Source organism: Polypterus senegalus, chromosome 1 (assembly GCF_016835505.1).
Source record: "Polypterus senegalus isolate Bchr_013 chromosome 1, ASM1683550v1, whole genome shotgun sequence".
In the NCBI taxonomy this organism is placed as follows: domain Eukaryota; kingdom Metazoa; phylum Chordata; class Cladistia; order Polypteriformes; family Polypteridae; genus Polypterus; species Polypterus senegalus.
This window is the reverse complement of record NC_053154.1, coordinates 279,531,233-279,547,124: the sequence shown is the minus strand read 5'-3', so window position 1 is coordinate 279,547,124 and position 15,892 is coordinate 279,531,233. Positions and strand designations below refer to the sequence as shown.

At 37.6% G+C, this 15,892-nt stretch overlaps 1 protein-coding gene across 2 annotated transcripts in view; it reads left to right on the top strand.

The window, feature by feature from the left end:
- sfxn2 (sideroflexin 2) overlaps nucleotides 1-15,892 on the top strand; it is a 58,421-nt gene that overhangs the window by 14,260 nt on the left and 28,269 nt on the right. For both annotated transcript variants that reach the window (XM_039775282.1, XM_039775274.1), the window contains exon 2: nucleotides 5,075-5,257. In XM_039775282.1, the coding sequence (XP_039631216.1) occupies nucleotides 5,103-5,257 (155 nt within the window). In that variant the 5' untranslated portion in view covers nucleotides 5,075-5,102. The remainder of the gene's footprint in view (nucleotides 1-5,074; nucleotides 5,258-15,892) is intronic.

Genomic DNA, 15,892 nt, shown 5'->3' with positions numbered 1-15,892 from the left:
CAGATGCAGGAATCTGTGCGTACTCCAACTTCCACGTTCTTTCGTTACATAAATCCCGATCAGCGTGAAAACTAACGCTCGTGCACTCGCATTATGTAACGCCCAAATCCTCCCAGAATTACGCCTATTTGAATATGTAAATCAATATAAATCGCCCTTAAGCGCAGCCTTCTGTGAAAAGACAATGGGAAAAGCACGGGGAAAATATAAGAATTTCAGCGAATACCAAGTGGAGGCAAAGGAAAAACATACTATTTGTTTAAATAAGCCGTGGTATAATCAACAAAATGAAGTTGATCGAGTGACATAGCGTGTTGGAGAAACTTGAAAGCTCACATTCACAAAATCGCACAGTGCAGGCGGAAAAAAGAAGTCACATATCAAAGTTGCCGTGGAAAGAGTTGTAAGCCCACTGTCTGAGTGTCATATGAAAGCTTATTAGGGTACAGAGAAAAAAGGCACACAGTGGGGGAAAAGCACGAAATGTCAACTTTAATCTCGAATTTTCCACTTTAATCACGTAGTTTATTTTGTCATTTAGTAGAACATTATAAACTTCATCTTAAAATCGTTTAATTAACCAGTTTCTCAAAATTACATCGTAATTAAAGTAGCACGTTAAATGCTTTGTTTTGTATTTGATCTTCTACTCGTATGTGATCTATGTGTGTGAATCACTACTTGCTTCTTAAACTGGCTCTCTTCCTCCAACTGGACACAGAGTCCATTACATTTGTGATATTACAGCTCTCTGAATAACTAAAATACTGAGATGTATACGTGATGTCATTTTCATGATGATAGGAGCTAAAGCACATTATTAAACATGTGTTTCATGAGCCTCGTGCTCATGACAAGCATTATCTTTTGTGAAATTTGTCGCTGCGTTTTTAGCTGTGTTGTTATTTTCTCTTTCTGTTTTATATTCAATATATATTGGCGTGGACGCCCCAAGAGTCCTTGCTTTTCTTTCCCCAAGTAACCGATCGCAAAACAATCAGCATCTGTAATAGGCGTTAAGCCATCTGTAAGCTTAGCGCCGATTCTTCAAAGCGTTTAAAGAACATTGAAATATCTTACGTAGTACATGTTTAATTATTCTATCCTTCACGACACTCCCAGTGAAGAATATAGATTATTTAAATGAAGTTAAAGTTTTATGTGTATAATTTAACAAACATATTTTGCTGCATTTCACCTTAAAAATGATATCGTCATCATATGTAAATACGCTTTATAAAGTGGCCCAGGTTGTGAGATATTATAACTGTAGTGCAAGTTTACAGTGGGGTGATTGTACTTATAAGTACAAACCGTTCTACAAGGAGCAATTGATTGAGTGCATTTAAAGTTCTTGGGATTAAACTGTTTCTGAACCGCGAGGTCCGTACAGGAAAGGCTTTAAAACATTTTGCAGTGGCTGAGACAGCGTGTCCTTAAAGCTGTATACCGATAATTCTCTTTCCGATCAGCTGCTGCTGTGATTCACACTCAGATACAGTGATATAAATACTCCGAGTCGTGCAGTGAGAGTAATATGGAAAAAGATGATCCGCTGTGGCAACTCCTAATGGGAGGAGCTGAAAGAAGAAGAAGAAGAAGTGAGAGTAACAACGCTAAAGCAGTTATGGTATTTGGAATACTATGGCTGTTCCCTGGACCATTATTTTGTTACAAGTTAATTACAATCAGATGCGTTACACCAATAAACAATATGCGGTTAGTTTCTAAGCGCGTCATGAAAATAATGAGTAATCACACAAGAACAGTACCATTGCTTTGACGCTGGGTGCCGCCAGTTTGCAAAACCGAGCGGAGAACTTGCGTCGACAAGGCATGAGGTACCGTGGAAAAGTGCGTGGCTTTCGCCAAGTGTAGGTTTTATACATCACGATTTGAACGTGGAAAAGTTCTTACGCAACATTTCTGTGCGTACGCACCGTTTATACATGAGGCCCCTGGTCTGCCACAGCAGTGATTCCGAGCCACTGGTGTTCTTCTTATCTGAAGATGGGAGTTAAAGCAGGACGATTACCTCTGTGCCATGGCTTCTATCTCATGTGCTTGAGTACTGAATTAACTGCTCCTGTTTTGAATGAAGTCTTGAGACTGTACTTGTCTTCTCTACACAGTAATAAAGTACAGGGGCCTCATGTATAAACGGTGCGTACGCACAGAAATGTTGCGTAAGAACTTTTCCACGTTCAAATCGCATGTATAAAACCTACACTTGGCGAAAGCCACGACTTTTCCACGGTACCTCATGCCTTGTCGACGCAAGTTCTCCGCTCGGTTTTGCAAACTGGCGCACCCAGCCAAAGCAATGCTACTGTTCTTGTGTGATGACTCATTATTTTCATGACGCGGCTTTATAAATACACAGAAACTAACCGCATATTGTTTATTAGTGTAATGCATCTGATTGTAATTAACTCGTAACAATATAATGGTCCAGGGAACAGCCATAGTATTCCAAATACCATAACTGCTTTAGCGTTGTTACTCTCACTTCTTTTTCTTCTTCTTCTTCTTCTTTCAGCTCCTCCCGCTAGGAGTTGCCACAGCGGATCATCTTTTTCCATATTACTCTCACTGCACACTCGGAGTATTTATATCACTGTATCTGAGTGTGAATCACAGCAGCAGCTGATCGGAAAGAGAATTATCGGTATACAGCTTTAAGGACACGCTGTCTCAGCCACTGCAAAATGTTTTAAAGCCTTTCCTGTACGGACCTCGCGGTTCAGAAACAGTTTAATCCCAAGAACTTTAAATGCACTCAATCAATTGCTCCTTGTAGAACGGTTTGTACTTATAAGTACAATCACCCCACTGTAAACTTGCACTACAGTTATAATATCTCACAACCTGGGCCACTTTATAAAGCGCGATTTACATATGATGACGATATCATTTTTAAGGTGAAATGCAGCAAAATATGTTTGTTAAATTATACACATAAAACTTTAACTTCATTTAAATAATCTATATTCTTCACTGGGAGTGTCGTGAAGGATAGAATAATTAAACATGTACTACTAAGATATTTCAATGTTCTTTAAACGCTTTGAAGAATCGGCGCTAAGCTTACAGATGGCTTAACGCCTATTACAGAGCTGATTGTGTGGCGATCGGTTACTTGGGGAAAGAAAAGCAAGGACTCTTGGGGCGGCCACGCCAATATATATTGAATATAAAACAGAAAGAGAAAATAACAACACAGCTAAAAACGCAGCGACAAATTTCGACAAAAGATAATGCTTGTCATGAGCACGAGGCTCATGAAACACATGTTTAATAATGTGCTTTAGCTCCTATCATCATGAAAATGACATCACGATACATCTCAGTATTTTAGTTATTCAGAGAGCTGTAATATCACAAATGTAATGGACTCTGTGTCCAGTTGGAGGAAGAGAGCCAGTTTAAGAAGCAAGTAGTGATTCACACACATAGATCACATACGAGTAGAAGATCAAATACAAAACAAAGCATTTAACGTGCTACTTTAATTACGATGTAATTTTGAGAAACTGGTTAATTAAACGATTTTAAGATGAAGTTTATAATGTTCTACTAAATGACAAAATAAACTACGGGATTAAAGTGGAAAATTCGAGATTAAAGTTGACATTTCGTGCTTTTTCCCCACCGTGTGCCTTTTTTCTCTGTACCCTAATAAGCTTTCATATGACACTCAGACAGTGGGCTTACAACTCTTCTTTCACGGCAACTTTGATATGTGACTTCTTTTTATTTCCGCACTGTGCGATTTTGTGAATGTGAGCTTTCAAGTTTCTCCAACACGCTATGTCACTCGATCAACTTCATTTTGTTGATTATACCACGGTTTATTTGAACAAATAGTATGTTTTTCCTTTGCCTCCACTTGGTATTCGCTGAAATTTTATATTTTCCCGTGCTTTTCCCATTGTCTTTTCACAGAAGGCTGCGCTTAAGGGCGATTTATATTGATTTGCATATTCAAAGAGGCGTAATTCTGGGAGGATTTGGGGCGCTATATAATGCGGCACGAAGCGCTAGTTTTCACGCTGATCGGGATTTATGTAGCGGAAGAACGTGGAAGTTGGAGTACGCACAGATTCCTGCATCTGGATTTTTCTGTGCGTAAGCACATTTCGGCTTTTGTGCTTACGCCATGTTATAGTGCGAGTTCTACGCACGGCGTTATACATGAGGCCCCAGGTATTTTCCTTGAAAACCTGCACTCACCTTCCTGTCTCTCGTGCAACTCTGACCCAAGCCTGCCAGTATCTGGATATATTTTATTTGAAAATGAAACGTCAGATGTAACTTTTTTTTTTTTTTTAAAGAAATACAGGTTTGAAAACAGAATGAAAAATGAGATGTTAGATGTACATTTGTTCAGTGTAAACTGACCACGTTTCTCACTTTTTTTTTCCATTGCAAAGAAAACTTTGAGAATTACTATGAAACTCGCACAGTACAAGTATCCACACACAATACAACTACCCACACAGACACTCGGTGGAGCACTGACTCTGAATTTGGCTATACTTGTATGATGTCGTGCCTGCACTCTCACCGAGCCTTCCTGAGACCAGAAATGTCTCAATAGATTGTCACTTTCTTTTGGTCTAACAAGAAAGTGACAGCCTGTTGCAGGGTTTTGGAGACTCAGCAACAGTAATGAGTCTCAAAAAAAAAATGCATTGCATTATTATCTTTGGTGGCCATTTTTGCTTGAAGAAACATTTGTTATACTGAAATTTACATTTCATTAAAACTAAATCTGTTAAACATGATGTTGTATGAATGTTTGTCCGGGCCAACAAAAAGTATTTGCTATTCCAAAAATGTTTCTACTTCGGTATTCATTATAACATAATTTGACCTGTATAAATTCTAGGGGAACAGTTGTATATTTATTTTAGTCTTGCTATTAAGTTGTAAATTGAGCAGTTTTGCTTAATATTTTCCTGTTGTTGCTATGAATTAACTGTCTTAAAGAAGAATGTGAAGAAAGTGTTGGACTAGTTTAAAAAAAGTAATAAACCTCAGCTAATACTTTTTGGTTTGCTTTTTCTTTAAGGGAAATTAGTATATACTCTTGTAGCAAAATGGATTTGAATAAGTTTAACATTGATGCACCTCGATGGGACCAATCTACCTTTATTGGACGCCTTAAACACTTCTTTAATATCACGGATCCTCGAACTGTGCTGTTGTCTAATGCTCGGCTAGATGAAGCCAAATCACTTGTAGAAAAATGCAGGTGAGTACAGCAGCAATTACAAGGGCTCCGACAGGGTTTCTGAACTATCACTATGTTTAAAAAGCAAGTAATTGTCAATGGTATGTATTGTGACCTTATGAAATTAAAAAAAAATTGTAAATGGCTGCTTTTTCCACTTCTATGTATGCTGAAGAAGGCTAATAAATATATTAATTTGAAATGTATTTTCTTTTAAACAAAGTGTTTTTATTCAGATAAGGATTTTAACTTTGAAGCACATCAAGAATAGATAGATAAGCAAATAGTCAGAGGCTGCTGTATGTTTGGCTCCATGGATCTTTTTCCATCAGAACTGTACAAGTCAGTTTGTCAGGCTTCCCCAGTAATGGTCTGTGTGAAAAGACTTTGCCCCTCTTTAGAGGCCTACATTTTTTAACTTAACATCTTTCTTGCTTGAAATTAGTGGCATACAGGTAGGTAGAGTAAAGACTGAATTAAGTGTTTTAAATTACATTTTTCTCCTTACTTCATTCCTATTATAGTTACTGCAGTGTTTTTAGCTTTATCATAAACTGTTACCAGTCTTTTACAAACTACGTATTCCACCTTCTCCATATTATACATATGGTATAAGAAAGGAACTGTACTATCTCATCTAAAATATGCAGTGTATTTGGTCTAGAATATATTTACATGGTTGCTATTTATAAATGCTTCTTCAGAAAATCCTTATAAAATAAGTAATTTTAAAACAAAGCACATCTTTGCAAATACGGATGAACCAAGGACTGGAAGAGATTAATAAATATAATGAAACAACCAAATGTATTCACTAAAGCAAGCAAATTCCTTTACTGGAGCACTATGCTTTATTACTTTTGTTAATTAAATGGGGTATACATGTATTTAATTAAAACTGCAATAACTCCTAAACAGTTGCTACTTAGAGGTTGTGAGGTTAAGCAAAATTAATACATATTCAAATATTCATGATTATTTGAAAATGCAGCACATTACACTATATATATATTATATATATATATATATATAGGCAGTGCTTTTGCATTTTTCATCAGCTATGTTTGTGGTGTCATTTTCTGATCACTATAGTGGATTTGATGTTAACCTGCATCTTCCACATTGCAGGGAAAACCTGGGGGTTGGTGGCAGGATTGGCACTCCAGCCACCTTCCACTGTTCCACTGCATTTGAACTAGTGTGGTGCTGAGGTGTCACCCATTGGACGGCTGCGTTTGGGTCCTAATCTGGGATCCTGAGGTGGTGTGGTGGGTGCAGCGATGTGCTGTATCAGTGCATGCTCCCAACTTCTGTCTTTCTATACCTTCATACAGAACATAAAGCAGCACAAGCAGTCTACATTCAGAAACTGTCTCACAGGTGCTCAGCAGTGGAGATATGTTATTAATATCTCAGAAAAAAATATCTTGTAGCTGTTGACAACTTAAGTCTGCAGATATAATGCAGACACAATTACATAAGCATATCTTTGTATGCCTTAGGTTAAAAGAGGCAGTTCAAAATAACCCTAAAGAAGAAATTTTAACCTGATGACAATTCAAGGATGTGAGTCATTGTTTCAGACCATGATAAATTTACCACACGTACAGGTGAACATTTAGTTACCTTGTATGGTAAGAGCTAAGTGTGTAAGACATACAACAATTGCTCTGGGTCAGTTGCTCTGGATGGTGGATAAAAGGGCCCATTATATTCCATTTTTCACTGGTTTGTGTTTATTATGGTGGCTCATTGTAAAGTTTTTGGAGAGTAATATAGTCAATCAGTCAGTCCTTGTCCAGCCCGCTATATCCTAACTCAGGGTCACGGGGGTCTGCTGGAGCCAATCCCAGCCAACACAGGGCACAAGGCAGGAACAAACCCAGGGCAGGGTGCCAGCCCACCGCAGGGCACACACACCAAGCACACACTAGGAACAATTTAGGATCGCCAATGCACCTAATCTGCATGTCTTTGGACAGTGGAAGGAAACCGGAGCACCCGGAGGAAACCCATGCAGACACAGGAGAACATGCAAACTCCACACAGGGAGGACCCGGGAAGCAAACCCAGGTCTCCGTACTGCAAGGCAGCGGCGCTACTGTGCCGCCCTGAGTAATATAGTGACAGGGCAAATATTGAATGTGATCCATATCATTTAAAATCAGACCAATATCTGATCACTTTTCATATTTCTTAAATATTTTTGTATATTGAATATTGTTTCTCCTATATATTTATATATAAGCAGGAGGGGGGTAAATCAGCTGCAACAGACCACGAACATACATTGTATGTTTGTTTGAAAGTGGTATAACTAGTGGATTTTTGGGTAATTGCTATTGTATTAATGTGGCTGATTATGGATATTTTTGAAGGCTAATGTGGGTAAGACTCAACTGCATGTATAAAAATAATGACAGCATCACTAAAAAGGTCAGTTTATCACATCAGAATAAATTACATGTTTGCATGTGAAAGTAGCCCTTACCCATGCTGTCTGTCATGAAGTTGCAGTGTGCAGGTTGAAAGCATGTAAGCCTAAATGGGGGAAAAAATAAAATGAAACAAAAGATACAGCTTAATAAATTAAATAAGACACTCTATCCTAAGCAGATCCCCGTGACCCTGTATTCGGATTCAGCGGGTTAGAAAATGGATGGATGGACTCTATCCTAAGAAAAACATTTACAATTGTGAAAAAGTACATTAGAATACGTTTTTCAAGCAAACAGCAAGCAACACTTGTGCTGTAGTTTATTTTTATTATTATTCAGTGAGAATTACAGTATGTAACTTGTCTGGCATTCTGGCACATGTCAGTGCCCTATCTGATCGTCAGTAATGAGGTTTACAGAATGCTTGTGTGATGCCCATTTGATGTCTGCAGCTTGCTGCCACAGCCCAACAGCACAGCACAAACAGTCCAAATACTGTGAAGTCTACGAAATGTCAATTGCAACAACAGGTCACTTAAAGAAAATCTTACCAACAAGTCCCACATAATTTACACTTGAAATGTCTTCATACAGATAGATGGCAGTTTCTTTATCTCCTTATGTCACTGATGAAATCTACTTGAAAAAATCCAGGAAAGGGTTTCTTTTTTAAATTATCTAGATGGATATTTGCATTTTTTCATTGCTATTTACACAAACCTAACAGCAGCATGATGACAGGCTACTAGTAAGTGCCTCACCACATAAACATCGCCAGCTGGAATTATTTTTTTTTGTTTTTTTCTGTCCTCCCTGGCCATTGGACCTTACTTTTATTTTATGTTAATTAGTGTTCCCTTATTTTAATTCTTATTTATTTTGTCTTTTTTCTCTCTCTTCATTATGTAAAAGCACTTTGAGCTACATTTATTTGTATGAAAATGTGCTATATAAATAAATGTTGTTATCTGTCACGTGCTTACCTTCAGTTGTCTGTCAGTAATCTTAAAGAAGAGTGTTGTTGCTGAACGGCTATGGAAATAAAGTTCTACTTAAGGCTGATGCTTCATCTTGTTCTTGGTTTTATATTACTTCTATTTAATACTCCTGTGTTTCCAGGGACATGGCAAATTTACTTGTCATCCTTGAAATAACAACAGGGAGTATAATTAAGGCACTTTCAGCAATATTTGATAAGGGTTATTAATCACTTGTCTGAGTCTGTATACTGCATTAGGCAGTTATAGACAGGAATCATTATTAAAAATGAAAAGTAAAGTTTTACTGCTTTTACAAACTGGAGACAATAGAGCTGGAAGACAGCATAGATGAAGAAAAAAGAAAACTTTAATTTGGCCAATGTGAAATATAATTCCTAAATCAAGCTAGTTAGAAAAAAGGAGCATTACATATGCACATCAATATTTATTTAGTGCATAGTATTACATTTCTTATATTATGTGTGTTTGTTCTTTGAGGGAGTAACTTATACATACATGAATATTAACAACCTGTCATGAATAATAATTTAAACCAGATAACCATTTTAGTAAAACGTGATTTCCTGGACTCTAGTCGTTATAAAAGTTATAAAAGCAACTACTATGGAAACAGTATTAAACAAAATGGTACGAGTCAAACCAATAATGTTACTAATACTATACAGTGCCTGTAAGAAATATTCACCCCATGGAAGTTTTCATATTGTATTTTTACACAATATTGACTCACAGTGAATTTAATTTGGGACGTTTTTTGCATTAACCAAACACAAAAAGATTCTATAATGTAAATGTAAAAACAGATCTCTGAAAAGTGTTCTAAATTAATTATAAATATAAAACACAAAATAATTCATAACCTGTATCAGTGTATGCTCTGAACCAAAATATTCATCCCGTACAAGTTAGTAGTACATACTAGCCTTAAGTCTGTGTGGACTTTGTGTGCGCCTATCATGCAATCTGTTGAAACTTCTGAGTCTTCTGATTCTGCGGTGGCTTTTGGTCTGCCAGACCTGTTTCTGTCACTCTTTCTTCTGGATTTCATCTTCCTTTTGATGGTTCCAAAAAAAACGTACTCATTGACAACTTGGTTTGCTTTGCAATCGTAAAGGAAAGACCTACAATTTTAAAAGTTGTAATGCTCTGTCTAGCTTGCATTTTTGTCTCCATTATGATAACAATTTACAATATACAGCATAGTGCAATATTGACCAAATAATGCTTCAGAGGGTGGAGCAACACAGTAGGTTCCAGCACTACTTTTATACATTCAGAGGGTTTGTACCTTTAGAAATTATTACCATCAATCTTCAAGGCTTAACTAACTTCCATTGCTGCAGAAAAGCTGTACGCTGTTAACCCATTACTTGCCCCCTGAAAAATACCTTTTTGTATATTTATGAACATTAGGTTATTTTTCTGTTTTTAGTAACCTAGACTGTTTACATTCTAATAAAAACTGAAAAAATGGTGGTGGAAAAGTGTGTGTGTATAGTATATATAAAAACATCTGTTCATTACCAGGCTCTAAAATGATTTAACCTTAGGTGTAAAACACCACACAACAGATTCCACCATAAATGATAAAAGATAAAATGTGTGAAAAATGAAGTACACCCCATGATTCAATAGCTTATATAATCACCTTTGGCAGCAATAACTTGAAGTAATAATTTTTTGTGTAACTTTATCAGTCTCTCACATCATTGGGGAAGAATTTTGTCCCAATCTTCTTTACAACATTGCCCCAGTTCATTGAGGTTTGCGGGCATTCATTTATGCACAGCTATCTTAAGGCCCTGCCACGGCATTTCAGTAGTAGTCTGGACTTTGACTTGCCATTGCAACACTTTGATGCTTTTCTTTTTCAGCCACTCCGTTGTAAGTGTGCTTGGGATCATTGCCCTGTTGCATGACCTAGTTTCAGCCAAGATTTAGATGTCAAACAGATGGCCTCACATTTAACTCTAGAATACTGTGGTGTACAGATTAGTTCAAGGTTGACTCAATGCATGCAAGGTGCCCCGTTCCTATGGCTGCAAAACAAGCCCAAATTATCACCCCTCCACCACAGTGTTTGAAAGTTAGTATGAGGTGTTTGTGCTGATATGCTGTGTTTGGTTTTTGTCAAATGTGGTGCTGTGCTTTATAGCCAAACACTTTGGTCTTGTCTGTCCAAAGGACAGTATTCCAGAAGTCTTGTTGTTAGTTAGGATGCACCTTTACAAACTAAGCTGTGCTGCCATGTTCTTTTTAGAGAGAAGAGGTTTTCTTCTGGCAATCCTTTCAAACCAGCCATACTTGTCCAGTCTTTTCTTATTGTACTGCTGTGAACTTTTAATATTTAACATGCTGAGTTGTAGCTCTTGAGTTTTTTGCAATTTCTGTGAGCACTGCACAAAAAATTGGCAACTGTCTTGAATGTTTTCCACTTGTAAATAATCTTTCTTGCTGTAGAATGATTGACTTCAAACAGTTTGGAGATGGCCTTATAACCCTTCCCAGACTGATGGGCAGCAACAAATGCTTCTCTTTACTCCGTTACATTGTGCTAACACACACCTGAATGCTCCAGACCAGCAAGCTGCCACAACGTCTGCTTATAGAGGCAGTCACACTTGCAGATGATCAATTAATCAAGTGCATTTGAGTAGCGGCACCTGACTGCTACTTACCCTCTTAATTCACTTCCTGGTGTGGCGGAAGTGCCGCCCTTGCACCCGGAAACACTCCGGGTGTCGTTGGAAGGATCTTCTCCCACCTTCCCAGGTGTGGCAGAAGTGTCGATCTCCCGAGCTCCACGACACTCGGGGCGCCACCTGGCGGAGGCCACGGGCTCCATTGGGCTTCAGCCTCCTTGCTCCTTCCCCATGGTTGCCCCCTCGTGGCCCGGGGGGCATAAAGACCACCTCCCAGTCCTTCCAGGCATATACATATGTATATATATGTGTATGTGTGTGTGTGTGTGTGTGTATATATATATATATATATACAGTATATATATATATATATATATATATATATATATATATATATATATATATATATACACATATATATATATACACATATATATATAATATACACTACGGGGACAAGCTCCCCTGGCGCATTTGTAGCCCAACCCCCAGTTGCGGCCAGTCTACCGCTCACATTGTGAAGAGGGGGTCTGAACGTACCCAAGGAGATGCCGTTGCCCCTCCGAAACCCCCTCTTAAATGGTGATACAATGTGAAACAAATAGTTTTTTTTTACCTCCTCTTTGCTCAATCAGCTGCTTGCTTGCTTGATGCTGCTGCTTTTGCTGCTGTGCCGCATAATCTGCATCTCACGCGACATTTCGAACATTTAAGAGCCTGTACATCAGCTGTCCTACTCTTTGTATTTTATTTCCGGCCCTGGACTTGGTTAAATCTCTTGGCACTTTTGGTTAAGTCTCATCTTGCAGGACATGACTTCTTGATATTTTTTAGTGTATAATTTAAAAACAGAATAAGAATCTGGAATATCTAACAACATCACATTAAAGTTCATTATATAGTGTATAATGCAAAGTTGTTTGATATACTCATTAACAAAAACACTTTTGCCTGTTTTGTTAAAATGCTGAAACTTGGCAGGATGGTATTTGTAGGTCAGTAGGTGTCTGCTAAGATAGGACATTTTGATATTAGTATTTAGGAGTAAAGCCCCACAACAGAAAAAATAAATCTAAAAATGTCTTGACAGATTTAATTGAAATTTGGTGATGTTTTACAGAAAAGATAATTAGCTGACGTGTTTTATTATTTGTCAGTATCTGTCAATAATAATATTGTAGTGAGGGGGCTATTCTAATGCACTACATCTTTTTTTCTTCGCACAGCGCTGAAGAGTGATTGCACAGAGTTATGGGGCTTCCTGTTTATTCAGATGAAGGCCACAGGCAGAACATTGGCATTGGTAATAGGGTGGAAGGAGTGTTGAAGATAAAGAAAAAAGTGAAGGGATTAGGACTTTAAGGATTTTTCAATTTTATTTGCTATTGTCAACATGCTATGATCTTACACCCCCTTCCTCCTCAATATCATATATTAATATAAAGACATTCTGATCTCCAATGGTTTACGCCACCCCTATATGCAGACCAAACCAACCCCTCACAACTCAATCTCATTTACTAAGATAACCGCACCGATATCCAAGAGAGACCACTTGAATAAAATGTCATGTAGAATGTATAAATGCATCATGAGGGAGAGCAAGACTTCGATAACACAGAGTACCTCCTGTATGGTTTCACTTCAGTCACTGGACTGGCTGATATGTGACGTTAGCTGTGAATTGGAAGGGAGAAGGTTCGATGTAGCACAGGTAAGACGTGTTTGGCAAAAAGTGTCTGGCAAAAAGCTTGAGTCAGTTTGCCAGGAAGAGTGTAATACAGGAGAAGTGGTTTCCTCATGTCCAAAACAAACAGGTAGTAACTACGTAATTTTAAATACAGGAGCAGCTCTGGTAATGCATCTCACACGACCAACAGTTCTTTCCTTCATTATTTACGTTTCAGACTACCGTGTCTTCTCTTCTCTATCAACAAAGGCATCACTACAACACATTTATGGGGAAGAAAGCCAGTGCTTGAAGTGGGCCAGTACACACCTTCTACCAATTGTTTAAGAAGCCTCCACATCATAGTACCAGCTGTTATTTTGTTACATTTCAACCACTACAGAAATGAACAGCAAACATAAAATGTTTAATTTACTGTAATGCCTAAATGTGCAGCCTCCAATTGACATTATTGTTTGTAACAAGTGCCACATGTTTAAGTGTTACAAATTCAATGTCTGGCTATAGTCAGGGCAGGAAAAAAAAGCAGAAGTACAAGCTTGAAAAAACAATTGACGACAATCGCTAAAACTAATACTTCAGTGAATAATGTAAACAAATGAATATTGTAAACATAATAGTAAAAACTCCCAAAGTTCCCTTTATTGTTAGCGATTACTGATTTCAATTCAAAAGAATAGTTTTCTCTAAAATTGTGTTCTGCAGTGACCATCAACAAAAGCAAAGGCCAGTCACTAGGAAAACCAAGAATTGAACAACAGCAGGAATGTTTTAAACATGACCAATTGTATGCAGCATATTCAAGAGTAAGGAGCTCCAGTGAACTAAAATTATTAGCCCCTGTTTTTAAAAATTATATATATATATCTATAAATATATATATATATATATATATATCAATTATGTGTGTATATATTGCATAATAATGGAGCCTTGCTGGATTATGAACTGCTTGTCACAGCTTTGAAAACTGATTTGAACACTTTAAATAATTATTTAGAAGACTAACTTTTTTAATAAAAATACACTTGAAGTACAAATAATTTATTATCCATTCATTTTGCACATCACTCGCCAGTATGAAGTTTGTGCTGGCAAAAAGCTGCTTTTTCCCACCAATAGATTCCAGCTCTCCTAGGGGATTTGCAGGCATTCTTAAGGCAGTTTGATGGTTGCAGGTTTTTATTCCAGATAATCTCTAAAGTTAGGATTTGATAAGAAGATGATGATTGCATTTTCCCAATGTGTCTGCAAGATGTGAATTTTTAAAGTTAAATTTTCTTTTTTTTTCATACTTAATACAGTTCAGTCAGCCAGAAACCAACCCTGGTTGAGCACACATGCACACATTTACAGTGGACCGAGTTTTAGTCATCAGTTAACCTAACTCTCACATCTTAGGGATGTAAGAAGAACGTTGGGGTGCCCAAAGAAAGATCCAGAAAGAATCCTGAAGAACATGGAGACTGCACCAACATTGCAGATACCAGGAATGGGACACAGGGTTTTAGAGCTGTGAGGTGGGAATGCTAACTACTGTTACCCATGATAAGGCATGTCTGTTTAAATATTTAGTTTGTTCTTAAAGTTGGCAGAGCATGAGGTAGTCCTTTTTTGCTTTGCAGTATTTTGAAAGCTCAGTTGCAATGTAATTGGATCAATTGACACATATTTCTTTGTGTGTCTATTAAAATAATCAACGACCTCAGTCAGTGCTATTGAAACTGGCATGTTAGTTGCCACTTCAGTGTGATCACTTGCCAGAAGGTGTATAATTCTTCCCTTGTTATCTTTGGTAAACTTCACACTTCTAAAGACTCTGATATTTTTTTTTTCTGAAGGTGTTAAATGCTGGTTTCAGTAAGTAAATGATTATGGTGCTGTTAAGATGACATTCACAGCATTACAAAAGAAATACACATTGCAGAAAGGCTGTTAAGAATAGCATTTTTAAAATATTTCATTAAGAAAGAGATGAGTTTCTATGTGGGGAAGCACGAGAATGGGATTTTGGTATGCATTTGCTACTCACTCTTTGTGCAAAGAAAATATTAATCAAGATCTGAGTGACATCTTCCTAGTATCCTACAGACTGTCGGGGTCTGTTTTTAGCCTAGTTTGCAGGAAGAGTGATTATACCCTCACCTTGGCAAGTCTTGATGGACAGATCAGTCCACCGATTATTAGCTAAAAAGTTGATCTTAAGTGCAACAGGGAAACCAATAAGAAATGTCAGATTGTTTGTAATGGTGCAAGTTCTATGGTTTTCTGCATCTGCTTGGTTTGGGTCTGGGCTCTGCAGTACAGCTGATCCTTAACATAGGGTGCACCTCTCTTCTCCAATAAGGAATTTTACTGCTGGTACATCAAAAGTGGGAAATGGCCTGTAAGCAAGTTTAGGGAAGGGCTGCATATAGAGTCTAGTGTTTTTGAGGAAAAAGATGCAAAAGGCTAGAGGATACAGTATGTAAAAGCAATGCCATATGTCTTGATTTAGTAAAGGTTAACTGGTCATCAACTTATGCAAGACCTCAAAGTCCTACAGTAGGGACATATACAGAAACATGCACCCAGAATGAGACTTGGCTTAGGGGGCATAAAATGCTCTCTCCTTTCATTTGTGTCTTTCTTTGACCTGAACACTTAAGGCCAAAGCGCCACTTTCATCTCCTGGAAACGACAAAAGACTGAAGTATCTTTACTGCTTTGCACTTATCATTCTGAGGCTGAGTGTAACCTCATACTTAGGATAATCTCCAGGTAATATATCATCATGTTCTACAGTCTTTCTAGTGATCAGAGCTGGCCTGAAAGTAATCATATAGGTGTGTTATGGGACCAAGCTAATGAGATCAGAAGCTCCTTCTGTTATAAATTGCAGCGGC